Consider the following 16,659-nt stretch of genomic DNA (forward strand, 5'->3'; position numbering starts at 1 on the left):
ATGAAGATGGGGGTTGGGGAAACCCTTTAAAGTTATCTTAGTAGGTATTGGAAAATTTATAATGAGATCGGTGGAGGCAACGAGAAAATTGCAGTGAGCACTTTTAGGATAGGGCTGCCTAAGGACTCCCTAAGGACTCCGAGCTACGAGAGTCATTAACGAAAAAGCCTTCCAAGGATATGAGGCAGCTTATGAGACGTATTGAGAAGTACAAGCACTTAGAGGATGATAGGTTGCAGAGTAAGGGTAAGGCCCCGTTGGTGAATCGTCCTCGGCAGAGCGGTTTTCAGTCGAGGCCTCAGAAGGATTTAAGGATGCAGAAGCTGGAATGGCAGTTGGGGGAGGTGAATGTGACATTTAAGGAACCGGTGCATAGGATTATAAACCAAATCAAGAACGAATTGTACTTCAAGTGGCCGAACAAGATGGGGGGTGATCCCTCTCAAAGAAATCAAAATCTGTACTGCACCTATCACAAAGATAAAGGGCATATCACCGAGCAGTGCCAGGTTTTGAAAGACCATCTAGGGCAGTTGGTGAAAGTAGGACATTTGAAGGAGTTTGTGGTGGATCTCGGGGACCTGGGCACTGGGCAAGGTGCTCAGCAGAGAAGAAACCCTCTCCCACCGCCATTGGGAGTAATTGAAGTGATCCACGCCACCCCAAGGGGTACGACTGTGACCAAAAGGGGGGGTATTGATTGTTGTGCCCGTAGAAGATCCTTTAGACAATCAACCCCTAGAAAAGAGAACGAAGCTTGCTCGGGAGACTCTTGCTTTCGATGAAGATGACTTAGAAGGAACAATTCAATCACACGACGACGTGTTGGTAGGCACGGCCCGGGTAAGTAGCTTCTTGGTAAAAAGGGTGATGATAGACCAAGGGAGCAGAGCTGCCGTGATGTATCCGGACCTATTCAAAGGGCTCGAGTTAAACAAACAGGACTTGTCAAAGTATGATATGCCATTGATCGGATTTGATGGTAGGGTGGTGATTCTTGAGGGTCAAATTTTCTTTCTCGTGAACATGGAAGGTAAGGAGGTGATGGTGGCATTCATAGTTGTCAATTCGTTTTCTTCATACATGGCGATTTTGGGTAGGCCGTGGATTCACGCAATGGGGGATGTTCTATCCACCTTACATGTGAAGGTTAAATTCCCCATCGAGCAAGGCGTTACCGTAGTGAGGGGAAGCCAGCAAGCAGCTAGGCAATGCCTAGTGGCCACGATTAGCTGGAAGAATAAGCAGGATAAGGAGAAAGAAACCGCCAAGGAAACCTCTTCATAGCAATTACAAGATCCCCGAGAGGGAATAGAGGCTAGTTGTAATGAGGAATTAATTAAAGATACTGTCGGATGTTGATTGGTATTTTCAGGTAGAGGTGAGTATGGAGGATGAGGACAAGGTAGAAACGTTGCTATTTCTGATATGTAACGTAGATGTGTTCGCATGGAGCCCATATGAGGTGCCCGGGGTTGATCCCGAGTTCATCGTTCACAAGCTTAACGTAGACCCGTCGTTTCCTCTGAAGAAGCAGAGGTGAGAAGGTCGGCCAAGGAACACGTGAAGGCAGTAAGGCAGGAGGTCAGGAAGTTAAAGAAGGCCAGGCGATAAGGGAAATCTTCTTCCCTGAATGGCTGGTGAATACTGTGGTGGTTAAAAAGAAGAGTGGAAAATGGAGAGTTTGTGTAGATTTCACGGATTTGAACCGAGCATGCCAAAAGGACCCATTCCCTATGCCAAAGATAGATCAATTGGTAGATGCTACCTATGGGCACTCGAGGATGAGTTTTCTAGATGCCTTTTAGGGTTATCATCAAATCGCCTTAGCAACCAAGAACCAGGAGAAGACAACATTTATCTCATCGGACGCAAATTATCATTACACTGTGATGTCCTTTGGGTCGAAGAACGCCGAGGCAACATATCAATGAATGATAACCAGAATGTTTCGGGACAAGATCGGGTGAATGGTTGAGGTGTACATTGACAACATGGTGGTGAAAAGTAAACAGGAGGCACAACATATAAAGGATCTTCGGGGGGTGTTTGAAGTGCTTCGACAGCATAAGCTGTGCCTATATGCGGACAAGTGTTCCTTCGGGGTGAGGGCTGATAAGTTCCTAGGCTATCTAATCACCAGCTGTGGGATAGAGGTCAACCATGATTAGATTGATGATGTGCAGCGCCTTAAGCCGCCAAGCAATCCAAAGGAGGTACAGATCTTAACCGAAACGCTAACTGCCCTTAATCGGTTCATTTCTAAGTTTGCAGATCGCTACCGTCCATTCTACTAACTTTTGAAGAAATTGAGGGGGTTTTGATGGGATGAGGAGTGCGGAAGGGCTTTCTAGGATTTGAAGGAATATCTTATGCGGGTGTCCATGTTAACAGCCCTGGAGCCCGAGGAGGACTTATTTATGTACCTCTCGGTATCTAATCATGCTGTGAGCACCGTGCTTTTAAGGGATCAATGGATGCAACGACCTGTCTACTATGTTAGCAAGACCATGGTTGATGCTGAGACAAGGTACTTACCCTTGGAGAAGCTGGTGTTGGCACTAGTGCATGCTACGAGGAAACTGTCTCACTACTGTCAAGCCTATACTATCTATATTCTGACCAAGTATCCTTTACAGTCGTTATTGAAGAGATCTAACTTTACAGGCCGGATAACCAAGTGGGCGACTTGGCTAGGGTCTTTTGATATAAGGTACAAGCCACAGAATTCAGTGAAGGGTCAACTTCTTTCTGATTTTGTTGCGGAATTTTCTCCTAAGAACAAAGGGGGGATGGTTTGTCAAGTGGAGTGTTGCCCATGGAAGGTGTTTGTGGACAGAGCGTCAAGTGCCCTAGGGGCCGGTGCTGGAATCTTCATTATTACCCCTGAAGGAATACGATTTAAGCATTCTTTTAGGCTGAGGTTTAGGGTCTCTAATAACGAAGCCGAGTACGAGGCCTTACTCGTCGGATTAAGAGCTGTTTTGGGAATGGGAGCCCGAGATGTGGAGATATACTCAGATTCTCGGCTGGTTGTTAACCAAGTTGAGGGAAACTTTGAAGCCTGAGATTCCCGGATGAAAGCATATGTGCAAGTGGTAAGGCAAATCATGAATAAGTTTGGTACGGCGAAGGTGGCCCAAGTGGGCCGAGCGCAGAACAGACACGCTGACTCCCTAGCTATGTTAGCATCATCAATGATAAAAGGGGTGCCTCGGTTAATATCCAAAATGTGAATGTCAAGAAGTTTATGTGGAAAAACATAGTCACAAGATTTGGGATGTCGGACTCTCTGACATCCGATAATGGGCTGCAATTTGATAGTAAGGCTTTTCATGCATTTTGTAGTGATCTTGGTGTCAAAAATAGGTATTCCACTCCAGTGTATCCACAGAGCAATGGTCAAGCTGAAGCCACCAACAAGGTAATCTTGAACGGGTTGAAGAAAAGATTGGATGGTGCAAAAGGTAGGTAGGCTGAGGAGCTAACGTTTTATGGGCATATCAAACAACCCCTAGGGCGTCTATGGGGGAGACTCCATTTTCCTTAACGTACGGGGTAGAAGCGGTGATACTAGTCGAGGTGAACCTATGCAGTGCACGAGTTGTAGGATTTGACCCCGCCCAAAACAATGAGCTAATGGTAGAACGTTTGAATTGGTTGGAAGAGTGCCGAGAAGTGGCAACTATACGACTAGCTAAGTATCAGCAAAAACTTGCCCGATGCAATAACCGAGATGTAAAGACGAGGGAATTTGGTGCTGAAGATTTAGTGCTGAGAAAAGTCATGGAGAATATGCGAGATACAAATGCCGGGAAGTTAGCCCAGACTTGGGAAGGGCCTTACAGAGTTACTGCCATCGCAGGCGCAGGAGTATACTATTTGGAGGACCTAGACGAGAGACTACTGCCTCGGCCATGGAATGTCCATAATCTTAAGAAGTTTTATCATTGATCGGTTGCACACTAGGGTGTAAATTGAATGGAATCGTGTATACATGTTTTACTATTGAATATGGTGGTATTTACCCATGCAGGTGCATTTAATTTGATTATTGATTTGCTAGCATCGGTCAACGAATACAAAAAAAAGGGTGGGAACATGAAGACCAAGGCAACGTATTTCATGCTAAGGTCAAAAGCCTACTTCTCGGTTCGATCATTATCACCGAGCAGGTGGAAACCTTACACTAAAAGTTTTCTAAGGTCAGAAGCCTGCTCCTCGGTTTGATCATTATCACCGAGCAGGTGGAAACCCTACACTAAAAATTTTCTAAGGTCAGAAGCCTGCTCCTCGGTTTGATCATTATCATTGAGCACGTGGAAACCTTACACTAAAAATTTTCTAAGGTTAGAAGCTTGCTCCTCGGTTCAATCATTATCACCGAGCAGGTGGAAACCTTACACCAAAATTTTTCTAAGGTCAAAAGCCTGCTCCTTGGTTCGATCATTATCACCGAGCAGGTGGAAACATTACACTAAAAATTTTCAAAGGACAGAAGCCTGCTTCTCGATTTGATCATTATCACCGAGCATGTGGAAACCTAATGCTAAAAATTCTCTAAGGGCAGGAACCAATTCTCGGCTCAATTCTTATCACTGAGCAGGAAGAAACCGTGAACTCTCTAGAAAACAAAAACCTATCCTAGGTTCAATCCTTATCACCGAATAGGAGGAAGCCTATTCTTAGAATTCATCTAAGTACAAGAGGATCAACACATATCAAGTTTTGTTCTTACCACCGAGGAGTCAATTCTTTCTAGATACAGGTGACCCCGTCTAGGGTAACCTAATATCCGTCTTATGATGAACCGGGATTAAGTTACTCGACCATCTAGAACATGTGCATAAAACAGTCAAAGAGCACAGTAGGAAAAATAATAACAAACATTCATAAACATAATTAAAACAAATGTATAAAAACTAAACCAATGTTTTGTCATCGTAACACGGCAAATAGCAAAAAGTCAAACCTGGGAAGAATAATTGTTTAGTCACCACAACCCGATGATGTAGGCAAGCTCACCAAAAAAAAAAAAAAAAAAAAAAAAAAAAAAAATAGGCGGCACCTGCCCATGTCTCCTCCTAAAATTTTCTAGCATATGTAGTCTAAAGTAATTACTTACTGACATGGAGGAAAAAAAATGACTTCTACTTGATTGAAAGTGACTTTGACACATAGGAAAAAGAAAGGAAAGAAAGTTCTCAAATGCCAAACCATGTAAGCTTTTCACCAATTTCGCTATTCTTACAAGTAGCTTTTGTCTTGCCCTATGTGTTGCACCTATTTTACTATTTTTTATTTTTTATTTTATATCATTATTTACACCATTTTTACTATTTATGATACTTTTTACAGCATTTTATCCTTGAATGATGCTAGAGATGCTACAAATTTTACTACTTACGTCTTACAAATTGGCATGTCACCAATCACAAAAAATAATTTCAAACATTTATTCATTATATTTTTTAAGTAACACTAATCACATTTTTATTCCATCAGTTTGCAAACTTTTTAGTAACTATGAATTGGTTATTTTTGTTTATTTATTTTAATAATACGAAATATATTCATATTTGCTTACAATTATTTATTTATTTTGTTATTATTGTTGATTAATATTTTTTAGATTAATTTCACTTTTAATATTGTCTTTTAATTTTGTTCCTTCTAGACTAAAATCCTGACTTCGTTGCTGGTTATAGACATAACATTTTTTAATATTTAACATTAAAAAATTTTCTTTCTCACCCAAAATCACCTTTTGATTTGTTATACAAAAGACAAAATATTGAATAAACCAAGAGCAGTATCTTTTGGCTTGTTATACAAAAAAAAAAAGTTTGAATAAACCAAAAGCGGTGAAAATAGCCAAATACCACGTTTTATCACCTTTTGATTTTTTATACAAAAGACAAAATATTGAATAAACCAAAAACAATATCTTTTGGCTTGTTATACAAAAAAACAAAAGTTTGAATAAACCAAAAGCGGTGAAAATAGCCAAATATCACGTTTTGGCAAAATTTGTAGCAAATTAGCACTGTTTCAAAAATATTTATCAATATACTACTTTTTAGTACTCAAGTTTCACAAAATCGAGTTCTAAATAGTACTCGAGTTTACGAAACTCAAGTTCCTAAGTGAGTTGCCAGCGTAGCACTCCTGCACTTGTGTAATTAAAAAAGTAATATGATACTTGATATTAGGAAAATCAAATACTTCTTTATAGTACTCGAACTTCACAAAGTCGAGTACCTTTTTTTTTTTTTTTCTTAGTGACTTCCTTACTAGGTCTAAGACTGGCACTGCTGCAAAATTTCCTGAAAATCCATCCTAGACCCATCTTCTTCTATAAGGTCTTTCTTTCTTTTCTTTTCTTTTTCCTTTTTTTTTTTTTTTTTTTTTTTTGCCACCTCCTACCATTAATTTTCTTTTAAGACGAGGATAACACCACATGTGATATTTGAGAACTTGTCAGGCCTCAAGCCTAGTCTATTTGATCTTTCCTATTCACCCAATTCCACACTTTAGTAACTTGTGCAGAACCGAACCCAAAAGCCTAAAAATCTGCGGCTTCTTTTTACACTTCACCCACTGGATTAACTTCTTTGTCTAAATTTCATGTTATTGTTAATGTTAGCGTTTTTTAGTTTAGTTGTTTACGGTTTTTTTTTTCCTTATAAAAAAGTTAATATTTTATTTCTATTTTGGGAAATTTAAATAATGGGGTTTTTTTTTTTAATTTTTATTTATTAAAAAAGAAGAAGAAGAAGAAGAAGAACAGGGTTCAGATATTCATATTGTGTGGAAAAAAAAGACATGAGCTAGTACTCTGTCATTCTTTAATGGTGGATAGCTTTTATGGGTCAAAATCAAGCTTTTTTCGTCTCTCTTTCTCTCTTTGACTGTATGTTTTTTCTGGGTTCAAAATTGAATTTGGTCTGGCATTCACATGTTAGATGCTGGTGGAGTAATAAAGGATTGGGTATGGGTTTTTGCTTTGAAGTTTGAGAACTGAGAGGACTGAGCATGAATGTGTATATACATGAATGAGTCCACAGTACTGCTTTCTCTGCTACTACTATTGCTTTGCTGCTGCTATGCTATGCTGGCTCGCTGAGCCAATTTGCATGTACGAAGATAATGCTTTGACTCTGATTGATTTTCCTTTACTTTACATCTTAAGCTAATTGATTTTTAGGCTTTTGGGTTCGGTTCTGCACAAGTTAGCAAAGTGTAGATTTGGGTGAACAGGAAAGGTTAAATAGACTAGGCTTAAGGCCTGACAAGTTCATAAATATCACATGTGGTGTTATACACGTCTCAAAAGAAAATTAATGGTAGCAGGTGGCTGAAAAGGAAAAAAAAAAAAAAAAAAGACCATATAGAAGAAGATGGATCTAGGATGGATCTTCAGGAAATTTTGCAGGCTTGCAGCAATGCCAGCCTTAAACCTTATTAGGAAGTTAGTAAGATACAAAAAATTAGAGATACAAAAAGTAGGTAAAAAAAAAAAAGTACTCGACTTTGTGAAGCTTGAGTACTATAATCAATTTTCATAATATCGAGTACTATATAACTTTTTTAATTACACAAATTTTAGGTCAACAGTGTTACACTGGCAACTCACTTAGGAACTCGAGTACTATTTAGAATTCGATTTTGTGAAACTTGAGTACTAAAAAAGTAATAGATTGCTAAATATTTCTTAAACAGTATTAGTTTACCATAAATTTTATCAAAACGTGATATTTAGCTATTTTCACTGAACAAAAGCAGTGTAGCTAGAGCCGGTGCCTCTTTTTATAAACAGAGATAGTAGATAAAAATAGAAGGTTAACGTTTGTAGTTACGTTACGTCTCACACTAACCCATGCAAGAACGCATACGCCAATTATTCCTCTTCCCCAGTTTCCTCTGCTGCAGTTATTTCATCGTCATAGTCAAGTCAAACAATGGTATATAGATGTCCACTACATCCACTACAATGGTATATAAATTTAATTTATTGATTTTCTCACATTTCCACTACATCTAAAAATCACACACATATATTTAACGGAACCCCTATTAACAAATGAGTTTTAATAAACAATAAATAAATGTCCAAATTTGTAATTAGAAAGAAAAAGAACCTATAATCAGTTGGGTTTAGCAGGTGCACGTGGGTAAGAGTGTGCATAGATCTGGTTGGGTTGGTTTGAGAGGATTTTTTGACCAAATTTATCATAGTGGGTTAAAAAAATTCAACCTAACTAAACTTATCATAGGGAATCAACCCAATCCACATGAATCGAGTTGAGTTGGGTTGAACCCATCGATTGTACAATTTTTTTATATTACTATTATTACTAAATTGAGCAGGAAAAAAATATATCTTACTGGCCGCTAAGTTGATAAACAAAATATACATGAACTTATAATTCAACTTAGTCATAAACAAAATATGTATAACTGAGTTAATAAACAAAATATGCATGAATTAGTATCTCAACTTAGTTATAAACAAGTAGGGGTGGAGTAGGAGAGTGGCAATGGGAGATGGCAAAAAGAGCAATTAGATTGTTAGGGTTTACGAGGTAATTAGGTTTTATAAAGGAAGAACCAAATAGGGGAAAATTTAAATAAAAAATTATTAATCATATAATATATTTTTAAATATATATATATATATATATTAAATACATATAATTTAAATTTTAAATATATATGTGAGTTGGGTCGAATTATGGGAGTTTGTGATTGTTATGACTCGAGCTCAACCCAACCCACTATTAAAAAAATTTGCATAACCCAACCCAACCAAACCCAAACAACTCCTAAAAATCATACCAACCCGACAGGTAATTAGGTTGATTCAAGTTAGTTTTTGTGAATTGATGGGTTGGCTACACACCCCTACATGTGGATTTTCATAATTAAGCTCGAAATAATCTAACACTAATCATAAGTTCTAACTCTATATAAACCATCTAACCTTTCAAGTCTCAACCATAAAAACCATTGAATTCTCTTTCAAAAGCCATCTCTTCAAAACATTGTTGACTTATACATTGTCCAAATGGAACAAAAACCCCACATAACTATTCTAGCAAGTCCAGGGATGGGACATCTCATCCCTCTTGTTGAGTTTGCGAAGCTACTTGTTCATCACCACGACTTACACATCACTTGTATCATTCCAGTACTCGGGTCTCCATCCAAAACCATGAAAGCAGTTCTTCGAGCCCTTCCCACCACCATAGATCACGTCTTTCTTCCTCCTATGATATTGGAGGAGGAGGAGATCAAAGGCCTAAAGTTTGAAGTCCAAATTATTCTCACCTTAACTCGCTCGCTGCCACCTCTCCGAGATGTGTTAAAGTCTACTCGATTTTCTGCTTTTGTAGTCGATCCTTTTGGAATTGATGCATTAGATATTGCTAAAGAACTCAACATCTCACCCTACATTTTCTTCCATGCAAATGCTTTCACTTTGTCTTTGGTTTTTCATTTAAAAAAGCTGGACGAGACAGTTTCATGCGAGTATAGAGACCTACTAGAACCATTGAAACTCCCGGGGTGCATACCTATTCACGGCCGAGATCTTATGGAACCGGTTCAAGATCGAACCAGTGAGTCGCACAAAATGATTCTTCACAGCGCAAAACAGTTCCGCTTAGCTGAAGGTATTATCATTAATACCTTCATGGAATTGGAAGGAAGTGCCATAAAAGCTTTGTTAGATGAAGCTAAAAATCTCCCACTTTATCCAGTTGGACCAATCCAAAGTGGTTCAAGCAATCAGGTTGAAGAGTCAGACTGTTTAAGATGGTTGGACAATCAACCACATTGTTCTGTCTTATTTGTTTGTTTTGGGAGTGGTGGGACTCTCTCATATGAACAAACAAATGAGTTAGCCTTGGGATTGGAATTGAGTGGCCAAAAGTTCTTATGGGTTGTAAGAACCCCAAATAATGAATCAGCTGATGCCACATACCATAGTGACCAAACTCTGGGCAACAACCCTCTTGCTTTCTTACCAAAAGGGTTCGTAGAGAGGACTAAATGGCAGGGTCTAGTGGTTCCCTCTTGGGCACCACAAGCCCAAGTGCTTAGCCATGGCTCCACGGGTGGGTTCTTAACTCATTGTGGTTGGAATTCAACCCTAGAGAGCATTATGCAAGGTATACCATTGATTGCTTGGCCGCTTTACGCAGAACAAAAAATGAATGCGGTATTATTAGTTGAGGATGTAGAAGTGGCACTAAGACCAAAAACTAACAAAAATGGTCTAATTGATCGAGAGGAAATTGCGATAGTTGTGAAGGGTCTCATGGTTGGAGAAGAAGGGAAGAAAGTTCGTTATCGTATGAAAGATATAAAGATTGCTGCTGAGAAAGCATTAAGCGCAAATGGATCTTCTACAAAGGCACTCTCTGAATTAGCATCCCAATGGACAAACCATCCAGGCTTTAAAAGTTGTCTGTTCTTAATTTCTTATTTTGTAACTTTATCGTATATTGCATATTTGACTGTATCATGCCTTTATAATTATATCGTTTGGTTTTTTAGAGGTGGTATTAAATTTTCTCTTTGGTTCTTAATGTATATATGAAATGACAAAATTTGACCGGAAGGTGAGACTTATGATGACTTGTCTAACTAGCTCCAACCCAATAGAAATGATGAAATCGTACACTGGTACTAAAGCGGTTAAACATCAAGCACCTCCTCTCTCTCTCTTTCTTTAGAAATTTATAGAATTTCTCACACAATCTCTCTCTCCAGAATTCTAGAGCTTCCTTGCATAAGTTAATCTCAGCCACAACTTTACAAGCTGTCTAGAAGGTTGGTGAAAGAGATATTTTTACAATTAGTCAAAGACAATAAAAGAATGTGCTAGAGAATTCAAAGTCGGTGAATTAACCGACTTTAAGCATGTATAAATATGTAGAATTGGTGCTCAGTTTTTGGTGTGTGTCATAAAGCACCAAGTGAGACGTGTAAGGTGAAGTGTGTGACGTGAAGTGAAGCAGGTGAAGTGAAGAAAATAAAGTCAACAACTAGTGTGTAAGCGTGTAGAGTGAAAAGTGAACTAAAGTTAAAATCTTAGTGTAAGAATATTAGCATTAGCAAATATTATTTTATTCTATTTTACGGTTTTAAAAAATTATTTTATTAATTATATCATCCTATTATATAATACTTTCAACATTTTAATTTTTTATTTTTCTATTCTACTTATTAAGATAATATATCTACACAATAAAATAATATTTTTCTTAATCACCATCATTTATTTTTTCTTTCTTTCAATTACTATTACAATAAAATATTAGTTTTTTTATTTTAGAATTGTGTTACAGTGCAATTCTATCTTTAGAATTGCACTGTAGCACTATTGCAAAAAAATTTACAATACTTAACAATAGTATTTCCTGATGCAATACATTTTGAGGCTTGAAATGCCAAATATCCCTTACATTTGGCATTAGCATAAAATTTTATGAGAAATTAAAAAAATTATCAAAATAATTAATTATTTTTTTATATTTTCATAAAAAATTTCTTAAAATGATTTATTGATGTATCTTAAGAGCATACATTAGTAAATCTCATATATATATATATATATATATAATTCAATTAGAATTAAAATTGAATTTTTTTTTGGTTAGCTTTTCCTACGGATTAAATTGTTTAGATTTTTATTATTATTATTATTTCTTTGAACTAATGATCCTATTTTCTATACTATTTTTATTTAGATGTTTTGTATGTAAAGATATTGAACGTAACAAACTATGGTTGTGAATTGATATCACATATGTATAGTATTCAATAGTGAATTTCAAAATTATATACGTAATAGTAATGTAATGAGAAATTTGATGTAACTAATATCATATAAATTACAAAGAAAAACTATTTTAATACCTCTAAATGTCCTGGTCTAATTATGTCCTATATGTTTACATACTAGTGATAATTAATTACTGAAGCTTATAAGAAAGCGAAAGTCTCCAACCCCTCCCCTCAGTCCCCTTAGTAAGGGGATAAATTGGTGTTAGGTTGCCAACCCTACCATTTCCAGGCAGTTGCACTTGAACTCACCACCCTTATAAATAGTTAAACACCCACACATATATAGTAATAAAGCACCCACATGGCAAAACCGGTGAGTTGGGTCAGGTTCGGATAGGGTTGCGGGTCAAAAACGGGTCATTTTAAGCGGGTTAAAATGGGTTCGAGTCAATCAGGTTGCAGGTCGGGTCAGGTTGACCCATATTTTTCACATAAATTTTTTTTTTTTTATAAAGAAAACATGTATTTGCCATTTGGAAAGTCATGCAACAAATTACTTGATGTAAAATGCATTACTTTGAATTCACTACTTATATCAAGAATGAACTACACTTATTAATACTTATTCAATAATTTTAAAATTATACGAATCCTATCATTGCTATCTAAAACAAAATAACACAAAGATAAATAAAACAAATACTTAAGTTTTATTTCTACACAATATTAACATCCCAAAATATAAAACAAAATTACAAATGACTTATTAGATAATTCATTTTACAAAGAATAAAAACATATAAGAAATACATAATCTTGAAAATTAATTTTATAATCTATTGATAATTGTGGTTGGTACTCTATTTCAATTTGAGATATACATTAAAGTTTGATTGTTTACTTCTTTATTCATTGTCTCTTTTATGAGTATTATATCATTGTTAAGCAACACATTCTAGGAAATATAATAATTTATTTTGAAAAGCCATTTATTTTGGACATAAATTGTTAAAAAATAGATCTAAGCATTCATAATTTATATTAATTTGATACTTTGACTTCACTATTTTCACACTTGTGAATATTTCTCACACATGTCTACAATTTTAAATCTATTGTAACCAAATTATCTTGGCATGTACTTTACTATTTGATATCTAAAAATCTTTACTCATTATAGAATGAACCATTCATCTTTCAATTAATTTACATGCAATTATGTAAATGTCTTAATTGTTTCCTTAAAACTCACAACAAACAATTAAACCAATATTGTCTTAATTTTATTTATTTTTTTTACCCAAAAAAAAAGTTTTAAAAAATGGTTCGGAGTCAGCTCGGGTCGCGGGTTGGGTTGGGTTGACCAACAAAAAACACGAGTCGAGTTATGGGTTAACCCATTTTTGCTTCGGGTCAAAAAAATCAAATTCGGGTCAAGTATTTTTTAGGTCGGGTCAGAAAATTCTAACCCGTTTTGTCATGTCTAACTTCTACCCACTTGAAAGGACTTTTCTCATGCCATGGGGGCGTGCAAATCTCACACCTTATGTTCGCCGATGATTGTTTGTTGTTTTGCGAAGCTAAAACCGAGGAGTGCCGCCAGTTGCTGAACTTGCTCACCCAATATGAACAAGCATCGGGGCAAGCTATTAATGGGTAGAAAACTACGTTGCTTTTCAACTGCAACACTTGCCGAGAGATGCAGGAAGTGATACAAAATTTATTTGAGGCACAAGTAATTTCTAACTGTGAGAAATACCTTGGGCTGCCCATGGTGGGGGGGAAATCAAAGGTGAGCACCTTCAAAGAACTCCAAGAAAGGGTTACATAAAAAGTGATGGGGTGGACAGAAAAGAACATATCCAAAGCAAAGAGGGAGGTTCTTATTAAAACGGTGGCCCAAGCCATCCCTACATACTCCATGAGCATTTTCAAAATTCCTAGAGTAGTTTGTGATGGTATGAACTCAATTTTAGCTAAGTATTGGTGGGGTCAAACTCATAACGAATGGAAAATTCATTGGATAAACTGGGCTAGGCTATGTACTCCAAAAGTTCGAGGAGGAATTGGGTTCTGAGACAATAACCTTGCAATTTTGGCGAAACAAGCGTGGAGGTTGATTCACGGGACTCACTCTCTTCTACACAGTCTACAAAGCAAGATACTTTCCCACATGCTCATTCATGGAGGCAGAGCTGGGGAGCAATCCAAACTCCTCCCCCAGCAATCCTCAAGAGTGCAACCTCGCTTCTGAATGACTACCAACGGCTAGCACGTAGCCTGCATGGTCTCTGAGCACTGTGCTTTTCATGTGGGCACGTAAAATTGCGAAAAAACCTTTTGTATACTTTCCCTTATTTTTTTGGGCCCTGGGATATTTATCCTATTTTTTTAATCTTGTTGTTGTAAGAGCTGATGGGTAGGTGGTCAGAGGGACCCACCCTGCACAGGAACCTTGTGCATACTTTCCTTTATTTTTTGGGCACTGTGATGTTTGTCCTATTTCTTTAATATTATTGTTGTCCTATTACAGTGGTAATAAAAAGCGCCGCTGTATAGATAGCTTTTAGCAGTGAATTTGGTTTATTGTGGCAGGCTTTCTACTGTCATCATATAATGTTAGGAATTAGGTGAATCAACCTTTAGCGGTGGTTCTTACCTGCGGGCTGCTGCTATAGGTGTCCTCATTTAGCGGCGGGCAAAAAGCGCCACTATAAGGTTTTATTTAAAATGTTCCCAATACACTTTTAACGGCGCTTCTGACCACCACTATAAGTAAAAAAAAAAAAAAAAGGAAAAAAAACCTATTTACAAAGATCCTGTTTACAAAGAACCTCTAATAGTTTACTTCAAAATAATATTTCTCTAACACTATACCTTAAACAAAATAATATTTCTCTAACACAATACCTTTCTCTAACACAATACAATAATCTGCTCCTCCTGATTGATATTCTTAAACTCTTCCTGGAACTCCTAAATTTCCAAACTGCAATATATTAAAAATCATACATTTAAAAAATTGGTCATAACGTTCATAATCAATTACCGTAACATACTCTTAATGAATCAAATGACTAGGAAGCATGCAACAAGCTATTGAAGTGAAAGATAAGCATGTGAATGCAAACATAAAAGCTACTATTTAGAAACCAACTCATAATTATATTATATGCCTAATAAATGACACCACACAATTATTTTATGTTCAAGCATTCAAGCTAAGTTAAAACACTTACAACATTGACATAAAACCTATTTTTGGGAGGTTGAAATTAAGAGAGCATAAGAGAAGCAAACTCGAGATCTAAATCATAGAGCATCTTACATAACGGATAAATTTGTTTGATATTAGTATGGACAAAGTCTTCCTTTCAATATTAATTCCTATCTAATAAGCAATATGTGGCATTCCTATCTAAAAAAATACAAAGTGGAATGAAAGATTAAGATCTCTAGCAAATAGTACATTCAAAATCAGCTATTTTTAGGAGATGAAAATTAAGGTGCTTCTCTATCCTTCTCCTCTTCTATCACCAATCCCTGCCTCCCACCTTAAAACTACATGTGATGTGACATGGAAGGCAGGAAATGCTTGTAAAGGGAGAAAAAAATTTAATGGCAACAGTTGGTGTTAAGATTGGATTGGTGAGATTTATGTGTAGCTGGATTCGAGGTTAGCTAGGCCTCCAAGATAGAGAGAGAAGATGACAGAGGAAAAAGAAAAGGAAAAGTTCCATTGAAGATTACAATTTGCTTAATTGTCCATTATACAATTCACTAGTCTCTTATACAATACTAAGACAACTGTCAAGACCCATCAGTCCCTAACTAACTCTAACTGACTCAATAACCAACTCTCATGTATCTCACATGTGGACCTTAGGCCGTATACTCATTGCTGCATCACTGCTCACTGCTGCTGCATTACATCCTGCATCACTGCTGCACCACAGCCTGCACAGCCTTGCGTCACAGCCTGCTCTGCACAGCCTTGCATCACAACAGCCTGCTCTGCATCCCAGCACTAGCACCTCTTATTGTACAACATACAAACCACTTGTTACACATCATACTTATTACACCTCATTCCAACTACACTTAACAGTTGGCAATTACAGGTTCTCTAGCTTTGTTAGAGCACCAAAGCTACGTCACAGTCACTTTGAAATTAATGGAAAGTATCATCAAAGTTTGCATTCTAGAGCAAGGAATTCTTTATCATTATGGCTTTACCAAATTGTGATTTACAAACCAGCAAAAGAAGTACTCCCATACTGCCTCCATCACACTAGTAAAACTTTTTATCCACCCAATTTAGTTACTTTTTAATTTATTATATCATTACTCAATGCACCTATAGAAAAATAAATAAATAAATAAATAAAATGCTCAACGCTCATAAAAACCCCTCTTGACCCTAAGTTGGGAGTTGGCACTCTAATACCCAAGAGTGGACATCCTTGGAACAAATGGAGCTTTTGGCTTCCTAGAGAAGTGAGGTCTGATTAACTAGTGACCTATTTTCCCATGCAAATCCACCTAGCAAAATATTCACTCTAATCCTGCCATAGCTTGCGCTTGGTACCTTCATGTTCTGACCCAAATTATAAAACCTTGTAACATCAGAGAATCTACAGCAGATTAAATCACACAAACCATAAAAACAAAGAAGCCATTATAGCACTTCCAGCCAACACTTCTCTTGGAATAGCTCCATAATTTCTAGCACTTCCAACCGACTCTTCTCTTGGAATAGCTCCATTGTTTTTAGCACTTCCAGCTGACTCTTCTCTTGGAAAAACTCCATGATTTCTAGCACTTCTAGCCGACTCTTCTCTTGGAATAGCTCCATAATTTCTAGCA

The 16,659-nt window shown here is 36.9% G+C and overlaps 2 protein-coding genes across 2 annotated transcripts; both read left to right on the forward strand.

Annotated features, from left to right (window-relative positions):
* The first annotated feature begins 179 nt into the window (after positions 1–179).
* LOC112015945 (uncharacterized) lies at positions 180–1,543 on the forward strand. The gene is made up of 3 exons (XM_024048412.1): positions 180–669; positions 716–1,179; positions 1,376–1,543. Exons 1-3 carry the CDS (start codon positions 180–182, stop codon positions 1,541–1,543), a joined length of 1,122 nt encoding a protein of 373 aa, XP_023904180.1.
* A 7,406-nt stretch (positions 1,544–8,949) lies between these two features.
* LOC136063127 (hydroquinone glucosyltransferase-like) lies at positions 8,950–10,603 on the forward strand. The gene has a single exon (XM_065763045.1). It carries the CDS (start codon positions 9,068–9,070, stop codon positions 10,601–10,603), a length of 1,536 nt encoding a protein of 511 aa, XP_065619117.1. The 5' UTR covers positions 8,950–9,067.
* The last annotated feature ends 6,056 nt before the right edge of the window (positions 10,604–16,659 follow it).

Source organism: Quercus suber, unplaced genomic scaffold (assembly GCF_002906115.3).
Source record: "Quercus suber isolate HL8 unplaced genomic scaffold, Cork oak 2.0 scaffold_488, whole genome shotgun sequence".
NCBI lineage: Eukaryota > Viridiplantae > Streptophyta > Magnoliopsida > Fagales > Fagaceae > Quercus > Quercus suber.